This window comes from Vigna radiata, chromosome 7 (genome assembly GCF_000741045.1).
Source record: "Vigna radiata var. radiata cultivar VC1973A chromosome 7, Vradiata_ver6, whole genome shotgun sequence".
Lineage (NCBI taxonomy): Eukaryota > Viridiplantae > Streptophyta > Magnoliopsida > Fabales > Fabaceae > Vigna > Vigna radiata.
In genome coordinates this window covers 34,745,811-34,763,382 of record NC_028357.1, presented here as the reverse complement: position 1 = coordinate 34,763,382, position 17,572 = coordinate 34,745,811, and the positions used below count along the sequence as shown (strand labels likewise).

Genomic DNA, 17,572 nt, shown 5'->3' with positions numbered 1-17,572 from the left:
TTAATTAAGTGGATTGTAAGCCGTGAATATTTGTTCCTTATTTTCCATGCTCTTTCTCAACTCTCATTTTTTATGGTTTTGACTTCATTCAAAGTTTGAGAAACAATTGATTTATTCATAATAAAGTTTTTTAACATTTGTTCTACTTGAAATCAAACTCTTAAATTTGATTATACTATTATAGTTGTTGAACTAAACATTATTAACGAATCAAAACTTATAGAAAAACAAACATATTTCTATTGGGTCAATTTTTCTCAAGTGAGAAAATTGACTCTAAAGAAATAGTTATCTCAATGGACAAAAATGATATTTCAAGTTTCAACTTGATCTTGTTTAAATTCTCACTCCTAATATGATTTCAAAAGACTTATTTTATTGTTTTGTTGATATTTTTCAATAAATTAGATGAGAGCATATTTTTGAAAATATATTATGCATATGTGTAAATAATAAATATTATTGCATAATGTTAGATTTTATTGAATAGTTTGGTAAAAAGTTATTCATTTATAATTGGTCAAGTCACACACATGGAATGGTGTGTCGATCTCCATGTATATATTATAGTTTTTTATGTATGTTATATATATATATATATATATATATATATATATATATATATTAAAGCCCTTACTAAGTAAAACTTCATATTATTCTAAAATTTATGTAAAATTTATTATATCAGTTTATATGTTTTTGTTTAGTATATAAAAAAGAGTATTACATTATGTTAAATTATTATTATTTTATTTAGTAGTTCAAACTCGTCATAATTTGGATTAAGTAATTTTAAAAACTTATTATTTAAAAACGAAAAATAAAATATTTCAATTTTTCTTAACTATTATAAATATTCATGGATAATATTCAAAAGATGAAAACAAAAAATATATTTTAGGTTTAATTATAAGATTTACTAAATTATTAATTTTTTCTTTAAATTTAAGTTTTTTAGTTATATATTTATTTTCTACTTAATTGAATCACAATATTGATTAAATAAAGTTAATGATTTTTTTTATAGATTGACTTTAGTGTTGTTTGAAAAGTGATCTCGTGTCAGTTTTAAAAAAACTTTATTAATAATTTGATTTTTATATTAAGACCTATGATTCATTTTTATTTTATATTTTTTTTTACTCAATTATGTGGTTATATTGTTTAAATAGTAGTTAATTTTGTGAAATTAATGTTAATATAGTTAGGAAGTGGTCACTTCTGAGTTCAAATTTTCTTATCTCTTTAATCTTCTTTTTTTTCGATGACATCGTTCCAATGTTAATATATCGTCTTTTTTTCAAATCAAATATCTTCTTTTGTGTAGACTGCATTGTTAGAGAAAATATATGAATCCAATTTTAACTTTTGAGATTAGTTATAGAATTCATAGAGGATGTCACTCGTGAAAAAGGTACTACATTGTTTGTATTGGAGTGCAATTGAGTCATAAGAAAAAAAAAAAAAAAAATCAATTACTAATTAAATATTTTATTTTACTCACATGTTATATTACAAAAGAATGTAATATCAATATATAATAAGGCAGACCACATTAAATTTATTTAACAAATATAACATTAATATCAATTTTACGAACCGGATCATATTAACTCTATTTAAGACCGAATTATTAATTAGTCATAAATTTGTATTTTGACTTTCATAATTTTGTGCATTACTATCCAAATTTTAATTTGATGAATTTTATAAATCATGTTTTCAGATTCAATAAATTTTTATATATGTTGGTCAGATTAAATATTAAGATTAATTATTTGTATAGGCTAAATTAAAATAACGTGATATATACGTAAAAAATGATAGAAGATTACTGTTTTTTCTAATTCCATTATCTTCTATCTCGTCTCGGAAGTGAAATCCATGTAATGATGTATGATAATTGTCATATTTTGTTATACATCTAACACGGTATAATAATGTTATATATATTTTTTTATCTTATCGTGTCAATTGTAGTTTTTTTTTATCTAAAAAAAGAGTTAAGTTAGATTAAACAAAATAGGATGTTTCACTATCTCGATATATACGTAATATAGATGTTAGAATCGTTGCAGAATAGAATATTTACTTTGGAAAAAATCTAAAAAGGTATGGATTGGTTTCTTAATAAAAGTTTATATATTTTTTTTTTAAATTCCTTTATAATTTTATAGTTAGAAAAAAATTCTTTCCTTTATAATATCAATTGATAAACAAAGAGAATAGAAAAAAAAATTATATAAATTATTTTACATTGGTCTAGATTAAAAGATTTTACATCTAGTTGTTAATTACTTTTAAAAAATTTTAATTAAACACTAAAATAAACTGAGAATATGAATAGAAGTAAAAACAACTTAAGAAAGAAAATACCTCTCTTGAAATCACAAGAGATGAGAAATATCTTCCTTCAAATCCGCAAGAGATAAACATTTCTTGAGTTTCACAAAATGACAAAGAAGTTTCTCTTAAGTCACATAATAGATGAAGAAACATATTCCTTAGAATTACATGGAATGAACACCTCATTTGAATCACACAAATGATAATCAATTTTACCTAACAACATTAGCAACACCTTAATTATTACCTAAGATCACACCTAGTGAAATTTAGGCACTATATGTACATTTTCAAAGTTTGTGACAAAGCTATTTTTCACAATATAACTTATGTATTTTTTTCATGAGAATTTTCACTTTTATTTATAGAAACAACTTTCAAAATTAGGTTAAAAAAATAAAAAACTAATTTACAATTGCATTGAATAATTGGTTATTGTAAACAAATATCAATTATTCCCGCAATGTGTGTAAAACAAATTTGTCTCAGCATTTCAATTGTCGTCTATAATAAATTATTATAAGTGATTATACATTATTCCCACAATGTTTCTCAAAAAGAATTTTTCTCTTTTATGGCTTGATGTGAACACTAGATGTTGAAAGCCCAGTTCACACTAATGAGTTAATCTAAAGTTAATTCATCTAATAGATTCAATGAAATCATCTAAGATTGTTAGGAGACAAAAATGCCATTATATGACTTAAGTGTGTAAAGAGTTTTAATCATTATTGCAAAAAATTTCATTCATCATAAGTATAGAAATCACACTGAGTTTGAATGTTTTTAGATTCCAATGCTTTAGACATGTGCTTAGAATTACATTAGTGTACTTCTAGCAACAAGTAATGAACTTTTGTAACACGATGAAACAATAATTGTGTATAAGAACAAAGTAAATGTCCTTATATGACTTAAGTGTGTAAAAAGTCTTAATCATTATTGCAAAAATTTCATTCATCATAAGTAGAGAAATCATTCTGAGTTTGAATGTCTTTATATTTCAATGCTTTAGACATGTGCCTAAGATTACATTAATGTACTTCTAGAATGACCTTTAGTAATACAATGAAACAATAATTGTGCATAAAAACAAAATAGTGAAATTCAATTCTAACACATTTTATATTACTAAATTATTTTATTTTAACTGAATTTTGAATTATAATCACTTTACAATCAAACATTTAAAATAAAAAATCCAAATAGCATTACAACTTTTGATAAAAATATTTTAAATGACTGTAAATACAACACTTGGTAATACAATGCACTTGTTGGTGTACATCATCAAAATGATATTTTAAAATAATATAAAAAAAATTAGAAATCAATCAATAACTCTAAATAAATAATTAGATATGATTTAGAATATCATAAATATAATAAAAATATATAAATTAAACTGATATGGAAATAAATTAAATGAAATAAATAAGCTAGATAAGTGTGTAAGTTAAAATTAAATAAAATCTAACAAACAGGTTCAATCCGAAAGTAAATTAAAGGAAATAAATAAGTTTAATCAATATGTAAGAAATTGAGATAAATAAAATAAAATAAATAAATAACTTGATGCAAATTAAATGAAATAAATAAATAATATCATACATAATTAGAATAACATATAACTGCAGATAAATTAAATGAAATAAATAAATAACAATAATCGTAAATAAAAATAAATTAAATGGAATAAATAAATTAGATGAATGTATAGTTAAAAATAAATTAAGTGAAATAAATAAACATAATCAATGTATAATTGAATATAAATTAACTAAAATAAATAAATAGATTAATACGTAACTGAGGATTAATTAAATAAAACAAATAAGTATAATGATTAATATCAATATATAATTCAAAATAAATAAAAATTTAATTAAATACTCATAAGTTCATTAAAATTAGGCCTAATACCTTCTTTAGTGCTCGTATTTGTTTGAAAATCTTAGTCGGTCCTCAAGTTTTGAACTGTCTCAATTGGGTCATAATTTTTGTAAAAATGCACACATTTTACTTCAACCGTTAACTGATCTCAAACGGCGTCAAGTTTAGCTGACGTGTTGACTTAATCCCTTCATGGTCCTCGTATTTGTGTGAAAATCTCAGTTCGGTCCTCAAGTTTTGAACTGTCCTCTGGCTACCACATCAGCTAAACTTAAGGCCGTTTGAGATCAGTTAGCGATTGGAGTAAAATGTGTGCATTTTTACAAAAATTATGATCCAACTGAGATTTTCACACAAATACGAGGACCAGTAAAGGATTAAGTCAACACGTCAGCATACCACGTCAGTTAAACTTGATGCCGTTTGAGATCAATTAACGGTTGGGGTAAAATGTGTGTATTTTTACAAAAATTATGACCCAATTGAGACAGTTCAAACTTGAGGACCAAACTAAGATTTTCACACAAATACACGAAGACCAAGGGAGGTATTAAGCCTTAAAATTAATGTAAAAAGAGCTTAATATTCTCTTACCACATATTGATTGGACACTGTATATTTGAAGACCAACTTACACTAAGACTTCTTTTTTTCTTTTGCTCCAAATTCTCTTCTACTCTCTCTTTGTCTCTATTTTTCTTTTCTAACTCTTATTTTTAAAGTAAGAATAAAATAAATTTAACTAATTTAATATCTAACAAATTTTCTTAAATTTTTAAAATGTTTTTCTTCTCATTATACTCTAAATCATTTAGTTTTATTATATAAAATACGATTTCGACAAATTTTTCTATAATTATTTTTTTTCACTTGTTATTATAAATATAATTTTATCACATTATATAAAAATATTTATTAAAATAATATAATAATTTATTATCATAAACTCTTTTATCAACATCCAAATTAAATTGATATTTAAAAAAAAAATTATGTTTAAATTTAAATTGTTATAAATATATAGATTATATTTTTTATTTATATAAAAATATATATCTCATTACGATTTAAAGAGAAAAAATGAAAAGAGATTTGAAATATCCATCTCATTACCAACTTAACATCTCCACTTACTTCACCCACCAGAATTAAAAATCATTAACATTTATTCTTACCATAACGACATTTTAACATAAAATACAAGTAGTTGTTATATAATGAATTTTTTTTTTCTAATCAATTTACTAATATATTTACTATTATAAATAGCTTTCTCTTTTATGTAAATAATATATCTAGATTTAATAAAAAAATTCGATAATATACAAAATTTAATGGATAAAGAATAAGAATGTTTATGTAAATTATAATATCGTTATCTTTTATTTTATAAATATATAATTATTTTTAATTCTTTCAGAAGTTAAGAATATTTGTTATGTTGGTGATAGTTACAAACTTCAAATATAACATTATTATCAATTATTAAGACATGATTCATGATTAAATGTTTAGATGATATAAATATAATTATCATAATTACAACAATAAATAAAAATAAAAGTTTTAGGGGATTTTTTTTTCTTTTGACGATGATTTTTATTATAAAATATTAGGATAAACTTAAATTTTAAAATGTATTAAAATTTTATTTTATTAATTTTAGACTTAATAATATTTAGTTTTATTTTGATAAATATAAAATAAATATAGATAATTTTATTTTTTTTTCATTTAAAAATAATATTATTGATATAAGAGAAAAATAAATTACGTAAATTTTATTTTAAGTTATTTAATATTTTATTGAGAATTTTTATAATTTATATTTAATTGAAAGTTTTATTTACATTTATTTAAAAGTTTTCAAAATATAATGAAAATTAACTACAGTTAATTCCAATTATTTTTGTTCCAATTACTTATTTTTTTTAACATAAAAAGATAAAAAATTTATTTAGAACATATCCAAAGAAAGAAGAAAGAGAGAACAGTGGTTGTTAGCCGTAGTATTGTCTGAGTGTGAGGTGAGGCGCAGACGAAGATGGAAGTTGTGTGTGGAAGTGGGGTTTGCGTCTCATCTCTTCCGCGCTCATCAACGCTTACCAAAAGCACTGTTCCTCAATTCCGAGTCAGTTATCAACACCTAACACCATTTCCCTCACAATCTCATCTATTCTCCTATCACCCTCCGCCCTATGCTAAAACCCTCCGCGCCAGAACCACCACCAAACCTGCTATTTTCCTTCCCCACTTAGTTGCATCTCTGGTTTCCACTTTCTCTCTCTCTCAACGATTTCAATTTTCTAACTCTAATTTATCAGAACCTGTCTGTAATTGTTAGTTGTTCTATTGTGCAGCAGCAAGTTGACCAGACTTACATAATGGTGAAGCCCGACGGCGTGCAACGTGGTCTTGTAAGCCTCCTGATTTCTTCTTTGCAATTTCATTTCTTCTGGTTTCAGGAATAAAGGGGAAAAATGGGCTTTTAATTTTTTGTATATTTTTTATATTGCTTATATTTAGGTCATTGGTGTTTTGGGATAATGTTGTTTATGGCTCCCTGTTCACAATGCTGAATTTTCTTGTTGTGTTGAACTGGTATAGGTGGGAGAAATTATTTCTAGGTTTGAGAAGAAGGGGTTTAAGTTGACTGGCTTGAAGCTCTTCCAGTGCTCTAAAGAGTTAGCTGAGGTTTGTACTTGTTTTGTGTAAATGTCATGTGTTGGGTGCATTGTTTTTTTCTTTCTTCTTTATTGTTACGATTATAGGGTGCAAGTAGGAAAGGAGGAAAGGAGAGATAGAAGGCTCAATGATATTCTATCAAACTGATATGGATTATAATTATGACTATGAAATAATACAAAGTATTGAATCGATAGTCGTACTCAAACTAATGATACAATTAACTGTAATTAAATAAAGAAATCCTTTCTTTTGTTAGAGAACTAAATGATTCCCCAAAATATTCCGTAGATCTTCTATGATATTCAAAGGCACACAGAGGACATAATAGTAACACTTCTATAAACTCTAGGTTGTTATAAATTAACACAAAAACAACTCCATGTTCAGTAATGCACGCAATAGGAGATGTGCTCTTGTAGAGGTGCATGCCAGAAGAAGTACCTTCACTGGGGAACACAATGGGACACGAGCCAACCACATTTTTCTATAGAGCCAATCTGCAAAAGGACAGGTTCGAACAGACCCAACATGTTCTTAGGCAGGTTCAAACAGAATCAGTATGTGGTAAGGGGGGACTGGAGCAGAATTCTACCGTTCAAAATGTAGCTGGAAGAGAGCAAAAGAGATTAGAAGAAAAATAGCATCTGGGTTTGGTGGAGGTGAGTAAAGATCTGATGAGATCCATAAACTTGAGACAAGAAGCTCTCTTCAAGGTGGATTCCATGGTCTGATTAGGGGGTCTTCGGTAGGGAAGGAGGAAAATAGAGAAAGGAGCCTCCTAATAATATATTAAATTAATAGAATATATACCGATATCAGTACAAAATATTAATTCAGTGGTCCTATTTATACTAATGATTAAATAAAGAAGACAAAATGTATCAAAATGAGAGTACTGCTTTTGCAATAAGAAGATAAAATGTATCAAAAAGATCTTCCGAGGCATTTCAAGATACACCAAATATATTGTGATACATTCTAAGTGTGATATCATTTGAAAGGTATATTAGACTCACATTTTTGCGTATACAATTCCAATCGAAAATTAAACGATAAAATATTTTCCTAATAATGGTCAACGCAGTATATTTGATTTGATTAGTTGCATGAACTACAACAATATGGAGTGCTTGAATAACTGGTTCCAGCCATTCAGTTAGATGACCCAATACATCCATATTTAAATGATTGTATACTTGACCATATGATGGACATACATCTTGTGTTTGCAGTAATGTTGATTCTATCGTGTTTGTCTGTTTTAATGTGCTTATTGTGTTTATAAGGCTTATGGTGACTGTTTATGGTTCCAGGAGCATTACAAGGACCTAAAACAAAAGTCATTCTTCCCCAAGCTCATTGACTATATTACTTCAGGTCCTGTTGTTTGTATGGTATAAACCCAATCCAGCAGAACCCCAATTTCACCTACATTTTTTAATGAACTTGCTGAATTTGTTTTATCGTTTTGCTATGTTTGCAAGGCTTGGGAGGGTGTTGGAGTAGTGGCATCCGCACGTAAGCTTATAGGGGCTACTGATCCTCTTCAAGCTGAACCAGGCACAATAAGAGGAGACCTTGCTGTTCAAACAGGAAGGTAAGGCCTTTAATCTTTTGCATCCAACTTTCACTTTTGAGATTCTTCACTCCTTCAAGAATCAAGGTAGGCTGCAGAGCTTGCGTATTCCTTGTTGACTTGAGTATCATGATTCAGGAGTGATAAGATTTTTTTGTTGGAATTGGCAGGAATGTAGTTCATGGCAGTGACAGTCCTGAAAATGGCAAGCGAGAAGTAGGTAAGGCCTCTTATCTTGTGAAAGAAAACAGAAAAATTAGCCATTGATTTGAACTTTAGAAGGGTGCTGAAGTGTTGTGGATATACAAAAAAGCTTGAATTTTAAATTGCTTTGGAGACAAGTTTGGCTTTTAAGGAACATTTTTGTGGGAATAGCCCTTTGAACCCGAACTTTGCAAAAATATAATGATTTTTTTTATTGAAGTGCTTACCACCGAATGGTAAAAGGACAAGATTACGGACCATATGGTTAAAAAAGTAGAATGTTTATGACAGTAAGCCGTATCTCTGAAAAGTAGTGATTGTAGGAGTGATTTTGTGGTATTATCCACCAACTAGGTTGTTTAACTTAAAAATTTAGGTAAAGTCATGGAGCTCTAGCAAACTCAAATCATAAGCTTGACTTGCAAACACTTATAAAATAATCATTTAGAAAATATATAACAGGATCCAAACATAAAATAATAGCACCCTAACTGATATCCAACATTCCAACTTCATAAGAAAGCAATTTAAGGTATTAAAATATGAAACATAATTCTTTGGCGTAACTGCTATATTGTACTTTGCCCAGCACTTGATTATTTTGTAGTGAACAAAACTGGAAAAAGAAAACGCTGAAAACATCAAATTAGCATTATAATCTGAATATATGTTGCAGAGCATAGTAATTCGAGCTGAGTATGCAAGTTCATTGTCCAAAACTGTGTAATGAGGTTGAAACATGGATTAATCCAATTTTGTAACTTCAATAGTGTACACACAATTTAACATATTTGTGCCCTGTGCTTGTAAAAACTTGTAACTGTTTGAGAGTTCACTGTAGAACCATGATACTTTTCTAGTTGTCAGCTTAGCCTAACTACAGACAATTGTATGCATATTGAATACATTATTAGATCAAGATCTATGCAATAATTCAACCCGTTGTTCTGAATTTCTACCGAGTTCGCCGATAAATCAAATGCTGCCTTAGACCTACCATATATGTTATTAAGGTTTTAATCATTTGAAAAATGTCTTGCAAACCAAATAATCTGGTTTATTTAAAGAGAGTGAATGTTTTGTTGACTTCTCCCAAATTATTCTTTTAAACAACAACTGGTGTAGTTATGGGCACTAATATCTGAAGTTAGTAAACAGGAACCATCGTTTTTAGAAATAATATTTTAATAATTTGGGCAATTTGTGATTCTTGATTAACTGTGGCCTGGCTTTTCCATGTATGGCAGCTCTATGGTTCAAGGAAGGCGAATTATGCGATTGGACCCCCGTTCAAGCACCATGGCTGAGAGAATAATAAATCACAGATTTCCAGTTCCGATATTCATGCCATTTCTAGTTTCAATAATGTATCAATTGTTTTCGGTCTCAAATGTAGAACTACATTAATTTTCGTGTTTAAACAGTTGTTCAAATTTTGTTAAATTTTGCTGGACTCGCATTCTTCTAGCCCATGTCATTTTCTTTTTCTATCATGTCAGATTTAAACGGGTCATGTTCCCTAAACACTAAAGTGCCAGTGCAACGGGCGCTTGCTAGTTGCAAACGAGTGCTGTGATTGAAGAATAATAGAAAATCTACCATCTAGTGAAATTTGCTCCTGAAAATGAGTCGAACCAGTGAACAAGAATAATGGCTGAAACAGGCAAAAGATTTTAACTAGCATTTCTGCTTGAAACAAAACTGGTCCACACCTGAATGTAAACAGAAGAATGGGATATAATACAACAGCTGAAAATAATTTGCATGGAACAGTGGAAGGTATACATATTTGTGTTGCTCATTTCATTGCTTCCAGGTCATGATAAATACAACTCTAATCCGACATTTCACAATCTTGCAAAATTTGGACACCGACCACTTCATTTCTGCAATCATAGTCAACAGAAATTGACGAGATAGACTCAGAACTTCCATTCTCCGATGAAGTTGTTGTCTTTGCAGAAGATGAAACATCTGCATGTCCGGTATTCACCACTCTATAGAAATCTAGAATGGTAAGATTAACTGGTCTTCGCTGTTCTGAGTTCTCACCGGAAAGAATATCACTAACCCTGGGAGAAGAGTTATCAGACTCTGTGTCCATCATGGTTTTCTCGGAACATGAAGTGCTCTCTGGATTAAAATCTGGCGGACTTGCTTCTTTAGCACAAGGTGAAATAACTGAAGAATCGTCTATAACCTCACTTGTATCAAGTCGCGCACCAATCTTTAGCTTCATGAGAGTAGCCTCTGAATCGAAGGAAAGACAATTTAATAAGATATTATCCAGTCACATTCGCAAACAGTGTTGAGTGCGTAATTAAAATCGATAACCTAGATTTCGTTTAAGCGAATTGAGAGAGAGAAAGAGTGTACCGTAGATGGAGAAGGTGTCATCTTTGAGAATCTTGGAAGGAGAACCCTCTAAGGTTTCCAGTGACGAAGTCGATGCCCTGATTCTACCGAACATTTGTGATGCTATCTTCGCTTCGGTTCTGTGCGGGTCGGGTAATCCGCAACGAAAACATCAAAGAAAAGCATAAATAGAGAGAGAGAGAAGCAGATTTTTTGTTGGCGCTCTTTTTGTATTGAATTACGGAATTAGAGCGGGAATCGTACCCCGCACTCTTCTTTTTCTAGAACTCAACCAAGTACCGCCTCTCTTTTGGGCTGGGCCCTAGCCCACCTACTCCTCATCGTTTAACAGTTCGGCATCAGCCACTCAATCGCTCCTTCTCTCTTTTTTTTCTTTCTAATTCAATCATACCTTGTTTGTTTTAGAAAATTATTACAAAATTAACTCTTTTAAAACAAAATTAATAATATGTTTCTATTTATTTCAGAATGATTATTCGAATGAGAAAAAAAAAGTTAAAGATAACGAGAAATGTAAGAAAACGAAATTTGTTTGAGTGATTTAATTGATTTAAAGGATAAAAAAGTTAAAGAAATTATAAGATGACACATTTATTAATATTTTAAAATTTATTTTATTATTTGTTTATTTTTAAAATATAAAAATATTTACATTGTCATATATGTTATTATTATTATTATTATTAAATTTGTTAATTTATGATATAAATTTGTTTATATTATTATTATATTTTATTATACATATGTTACACAAACGAAGATTCTATACAACTTTGTTTTTCCTCATCTCAGCAAAGACAATGTTTTATTTCTTGCATTTCTTTTCATGCAAATAATTGAGCATCATTGGATGCAAACAATAAAGTTACTAACAATTCAATTCGCTGACACAGTAAATAAGCAAAACCGAACACAGCAGAAGAGAACGACACATACAAGAGAAAAGATTTAGTTTTCCAGGAATTTAAAATTGAGAAGAAATTTCTCCATGTTTTTCCTTCTCGGGGATGATTTTTTTAAGTTTTCGAAAAATCATTTTCATTAGTAGAAATGGAAATCTTTCTCATATTAAAATAAAAGTTTTACTCGATAACAAATATATTATTACTTTTATTAAATCAATTAATGTGATAGAAAATATAAGTTTTTTAGTAAAATAGTGCATTACAATTGTATTCGTAGGAAACTTATAAATATTTCAAGAAATATTTTATCAATCAAAACAGATCTTAGCCATTTGGAAAATTTATAATTGTCCATTCCTAAAAATTAAAAAAAGGTTTTTGTATCAAACACCCTCCAAGAGAGTTAATATTCCATATGCCATGTTAGTTACATGTAATATAGGAAATATATATTTAGGCAACAAATTAGTCTATAAAGACAACAAAGATAGATAGAAAGGGATGAGATGCTTATGGCTCTTCAACTCCCATTTAGAGGACATGCAGGTGAATTTTCTGCATTGCTCATTACCCAAGCAACTTTACAGTTGTATTTGAAAAACACAAAGTATCCTTGATTTCTTAACAAAAACAAGATCTTATTGCCACATAAATAGTATGTTGAGTGGAAAGGCTATTGATGCTCTCTTAATCTAGCAATAGACTGCATACCTTGTTAAATATTTTTCTCAAAATTTCAATAATGGCAATGTAACAACTGTTATATGAAACGTGTACAATCCTGAAACATTAAATTCCAAAAGAATACTTGCTTGAGGAGGCACCACAATCTTACTCTGAATGCCATCAATGTCAAACTAGTTTACCGTATATAAGAGGGATAATTTAAATTTACCTTTCTTCAACTTCGCAGAAGTGACCAGTCAATCAAAATCAACAATCTAGATTGATATATCTTCCTGTTTGATCCCTTCAAAAAATTACTTTACCTGCCTCTGCTCTTAACATTCTTATCTGTGAAAACAAGTGAGTAGATGCAGCTACTTTAGTAGGATGTAGAGGTATCTTAATATGAAATAGACACATAAAAGCGACCAATGAATGAAAGCACTCAAAAACATGTAAGACGTGGGATTTTGAAATGCAAGAGATTATAAAAGTTTAAATCAATGTAAACGGTTTATTTCCATCTATAATCAAAAGTTTGTTTTAAACAAGGGTCATAGTGCCACCTTTTAATCTGCCAGCTTGGGACAAAGCTTCTTCTGCAAAGGGCCTCCACTGTTCTGCACAAGAATAATTGATTCCAAGTCCAACGCTAAGTCCCCTCAGTAGATGCACTGTCCGAAGTACAGAAAAAAGTTCTTCTGGAAAGGACTATCGTAAAAAGACAGAAAGAAACGAAAATTCAGTGAATAAAAATTAGCAGCATAAAATATTAGCAAGTTATAACCTGCTTATGCCATCCCTAGAGATATCATTAACTAACATGCATCTATAGTTACTACATTATTTAATAATTTGATTCAGTGCCAACATATTTTCAGCTGCTAATAATGAGGTTTTCCACCAGCAATGTTGAACGTAAAGAAACTAGACTTCTTTTCACGTTGTAGTTATTGTAACATTCAAAAGTACCGGATTATCATTACACATAACACAGACTAACCAAAACAATCAAAATATGATATTGAATTGTTAGGAAAGTTGAAGTCATGAGGGGAGTTGGCAAACTGAGATTTGTTCTGGTATAGTTGGGCTTCTTTCCCTTTGTGTTCAACGCCACCTACCCTCTGGGGTCGATCTAGTGGTTGGGGTTATAAGCATTAGGTCTTAGGTTTAAACCTCACTTCCATCATTGTACACGATCCCCCCCTCCCTTTCTCTCAATATAATAAATAAAGTCATATATATAAATCCATTAAAAAAATTCTCTTTCTTCTGTTTTCTACTCAAGTCCTCCCGGGATTAACTTTTTTTCTTATCCATAACTAACACCTCAATCTCAGGGTTTTAGCTTTCCATGTCTGAACAGGAAATGGGAAACGGTAAATTGGATTTCATAACATACCTGAACAGCAACTTTTTTAATTGAAGATTCATCTGAGAAAGGTTGCAGCATTACAACCCCAGGAGGCAATTTTGTATCAAACATTGTCTCTGCTAGTCTAAACAATTCTTGTAGCCCATTTTCACAACTGCTCAAGGTTTCTATACCAAGTTCCCTATAAAATAAAAGAGTAAAACAAGCAGTCAGATAATTTGATTTGCACATACGCAGTAACTGGTTTCAAATAAAAATATGAAGTTGAAAGCCAGCCATCCTCCAGCGAAGTTCATATTTCAAAAAATCCATCTTTAACAGTAAACCATTCTGGTGAAACAATTTAGTATCTATAGAGATAGATAACGTAAGGGAAATAAAACTCAACTTTAGGAAAAGATACCAAGGTACATATACTTTGGGCACTAGACTCTGTGATTTGTGTTTACTATTAGTTTCACCCAATCTCGATTTCATATGCATTCAGGGTTAGAACCTTCGATATTAGACAAATTGAGATTCAAGTCACGGTTTCTTTGATTTGGCTCCGTTAAAGTGACAAGTTAAGGAAGCATCCACCCTTGACTTGAAGTGGGTTAAGTTTGTGAAATATTTTAATTTAAATTAAGGGTAAATGCGTTCTTACATCTCACTTTAAAGGAACCAGATCCAGTTTATTTTGTCAAGGTATAATGAAGGAAATACAGAAAGTTATCAAATCTGTTTGTTACCATGCAGAATTAAGTAATATAGATATTTCATTTTTTTCCAACATTTACCTCAATTTATTTTTTCTCCTCTCCAGTCTCCTTATCTCTTAAACATATTTATATTCTACATCAACTAATCCCTTGATTTCGTTATATATTCCCAGCAGCACTGGTAGTGCAGTTTGTAACTCAGTATTAGCTAAGGTATATACTTCTGTTCTGATTTTCAACAAACAAGAGAGCATTATATGGATAAGACAAGTTTCAGTACCTATAGCTCTCTGCAGCTCTTAATGGGTCCCGATTGGCAATTGCAAGAACTAGATTAGCATAGCCAAGCCTCAACTGTTCTGGGAGATCTTTCACCTGCCCGTAGTCTAGCAAGGCAACCTGAATGGAGGGAAGTCACTAAATTAGAATGGTTAAAAGTTTAAAAAAAAAAAAAAAACAGAGAGAGAATTTATTTTATGCATCTATGTTGAAAAGTAATTTTCAATATTCTAGCCACTATTACGGTCATTTCCACATCAAATTCCTCTTGATTAAAACATCTCTAAAATAACAGTAGGATTCACTTGAAGATAGATTAAATAACACTAAAAAGAGATATTCGAAAAGAAATATATTTTATGACTTGCCTCTGATCCTTTACAAATCAGGATGTTCCCAGGATGAGGATCTGCATGGAAGAATCCACTTTTTAAAATCATTTGACCATATGCTAGAGTCAAGCTTTGAAGAATTTTCCTGCACTTTTATAAGAAAGTTAATAATGTAATACACTTAAGAAAATTACATGAATAAAAATCTTCTATATTATAAATCTTCCAGAAAAAGATGTGTCGTTGAAACTTCACTATCCCCTTGTTATCTGGTTCTGACATTTGTTCACACACCCCTAAGAAAAGCAGGACAACAACCAAACATGTGGAAAGTGGAATGAGTGCCAAGATTTATCAAAGCTGTCTTAGTATTACAATTTGTTAATTGGTTCTTCACCATAAGATGTATTTAAGCCTCATAGTACATACAACACTTGGTCATGGAACAAAAAATAATTGTAGGAAATCAATGCCAGGTTGTTCTAAACATTTTTTGTATTCCCTTTTTCAATAGAAGTTTAAAGATATCCATATAAAATTGACATGTTTTTACACAAAAAAAAAAAAAGGAGCAAGAAGGCACTTTCATTTGTTCTATTCAGCTATGTTGCTAAACGACAAAGATTTGATTATTTGTAATAGAGGTTTTGGCAGAAAACATGCAAACTGAGCATTGGTGCATTTAGTTGGAGCTGAATGCTTAGATCTTTAAGGGTATGTTGCTCTCTTCGACTCATTATGGGATAGTATTAGGTCTATAACACGACATTTTTTTCATGATTTATTCGAAGAGTGGCCACTTTTCATGTTAAGTGTGACTACCACCGTACTGAAATCTTAATTGTATTCTTGTTATGCTTGTCCTTTTCTTTTGGAGAACATTGTGTCCTTCCCCCATGTTTTACTTTCCTTCTCAAATTTCTTTCTCAACGTAATAACAAAAACACCATCGAACAAATGAATAAATTTACCTCGATGACTGAAAATAGACAAGAGCTAAAAGCAAATGCCACAAGTCAGAATTCATGTCATTATAAGCTATGAACTTAGAAGTGTGGTTTAAAAGACTAGCTTTAGGATCTATAGCTCAGGAACTTACTGCTTTGCTGCTGCCGCAACCTTACCACGAGGATTTATGCCTCTCTTTGCTATTTCATCACCAAGGTTCATTATTGGAACCCCATCAATATATTCCATGACTAGGACCCTCCTGTACTATCCAAAAAGCTCCTCGTTACTTAAAAAGCTCATCACAACCAATATGCATATGAACCAATACGTCTTAAAAAGTTTAACCAACCAAATATATGTGTGTGTGTGTGTAGTATCTTACTGTTGCTGGCTATTTGATCAAGATCGAATGTGTAATATAGGAAAAATATTTTTCCATAGTGGATATTTTTTCTTTATTGTTTTCAGTTCAACCTCGCTTTTATCAATCAAGGGTCTTTTCATAACATACCGTGGTTGGTATACAAAGCTAAAAAGTAATTGATGGAATGCTTGAAGCATGGTTCGTAATTATAGATCCCGATATTGTACAACTTGCAGTGAACCACCATCCATGTTTTTCTACTGTTTCCACTTTTAATATTTAGTCGAAAAAAACTAGTTACCTAAACTATTCAATTGGCAAAACCATTTCGCCAAAAAATTCACTAGACAACACAAAGAAATTAGTAAAGCTAGCACTAACTGACATTTAACATGCAAATTTAGACTTAAGAAACTAAGAAACATTTCTAAAACAGCCATACAATTAAGTCAAATGAATAAATAGCTGCCAGTTTTCCCTGGAAACATATAGGGAGTTAAACATTATTGTCCATTACTAAACTATATTATCAAGATTATGTAAGATGTTGGACTGCATAATATACCTGGTAACCATATCTCGTATTACTCGTGGCACCAAAACAGGAGTCTTTTTGTTATTCTCATACAAGAACTTTCTTATCCTTTCCATCGCATCAGCCTCCCTCTTGAAATCAAATTCATATCCAATCTAAAATGTCACAAATCAACAGGTAGATGTTCAGAACTTTTCATGATTAATTTCAGGAAGAGCCTCAATATTAATATGACTATGATGCGATAAGCATAGAAAAAAAACAAAATTTATACAGAATTCAAAGACAATCAACTGAAGTAGAAGCGGGTAGGCCAGTGTGTTTTCTCAATCAAAACTTGATACTTAATAGATAAAGCACCTATTTCCTCTCAAAACC

General features: G+C 29.9%; 3 protein-coding genes across 5 annotated transcripts in view; 1 reads left to right on the top strand and 2 right to left on the bottom strand.

Moving 5' to 3' along the window:
• Window positions 1-6,211: 6,211 nt before the first annotated feature.
• On the top strand, window positions 6,212-10,197 carry LOC106769159 (nucleoside diphosphate kinase 2, chloroplastic). 2 transcript variants are annotated; one of them, XM_014654659.2, is made up of 7 exons: window positions 6,212-6,508; window positions 6,603-6,656; window positions 6,847-6,933; window positions 8,241-8,321; window positions 8,412-8,524; window positions 8,674-8,723; window positions 9,955-10,197. In XM_014654659.2, the coding sequence occupies exons 1-7, from the start codon at window positions 6,284-6,286 to the stop codon at window positions 10,020-10,022; spliced, it is 678 nt and encodes a 225-aa protein (XP_014510145.1). In that variant the 5' UTR covers window positions 6,212-6,283; the 3' UTR covers window positions 10,023-10,197. The 2 variants fall into 2 exon arrangements, with proteins under 2 accessions (XP_014510145.1, XP_014510144.1); XM_014654658.2 differs by having other exon boundaries at window positions 6,600-6,656.
• Window positions 10,198-10,355: 158 nt separating this feature from the next.
• LOC106769160 lies at window positions 10,356-11,345 on the bottom strand. The gene is made up of 2 exons (XM_014654660.2): window positions 11,084-11,345; window positions 10,356-10,957 (listed from the first exon to the last, which is right to left on the bottom strand). The coding sequence occupies exons 1-2, from the start codon at window positions 11,175-11,177 to the stop codon at window positions 10,542-10,544; spliced, it is 510 nt and encodes a 169-aa protein (XP_014510146.1). The 5' UTR covers window positions 11,178-11,345; the 3' UTR covers window positions 10,356-10,541.
• Window positions 11,346-12,341: 996 nt separating this feature from the next.
• Window positions 12,342-17,572, bottom strand: part of LOC106765480 (uncharacterized protein slr0889) — an 8,546-nt gene continuing 3,315 nt past the window's right edge. Inside the window, exons 6-13 of one of the 2 annotated variants that reach the window (XR_002668642.1) lie at window positions 17,225-17,349; window positions 16,444-16,554; window positions 15,381-15,489; window positions 15,014-15,132; window positions 14,060-14,213; window positions 13,221-13,365; window positions 12,884-13,002; window positions 12,342-12,769 (exon numbers count right to left, since the gene is read on the bottom strand). Coding sequence is in view for 1 of the 2 variants with exons in the window: in XM_014650122.2 (XP_014505608.1) it covers window positions 12,974-13,002; window positions 13,221-13,365; window positions 14,060-14,213; window positions 15,014-15,132; window positions 15,381-15,489; window positions 16,444-16,554; window positions 17,225-17,349 (792 nt within the window). In the remaining variant the exon portion in view is untranslated. Of the gene's footprint in view, window positions 13,003-13,220; window positions 13,366-14,059; window positions 14,214-15,013; window positions 15,133-15,380; window positions 15,490-16,443; window positions 16,555-17,224; window positions 17,350-17,572 lie in introns of both variants that reach the window. The other variant, XM_014650122.2, reaches the window with a different exon arrangement.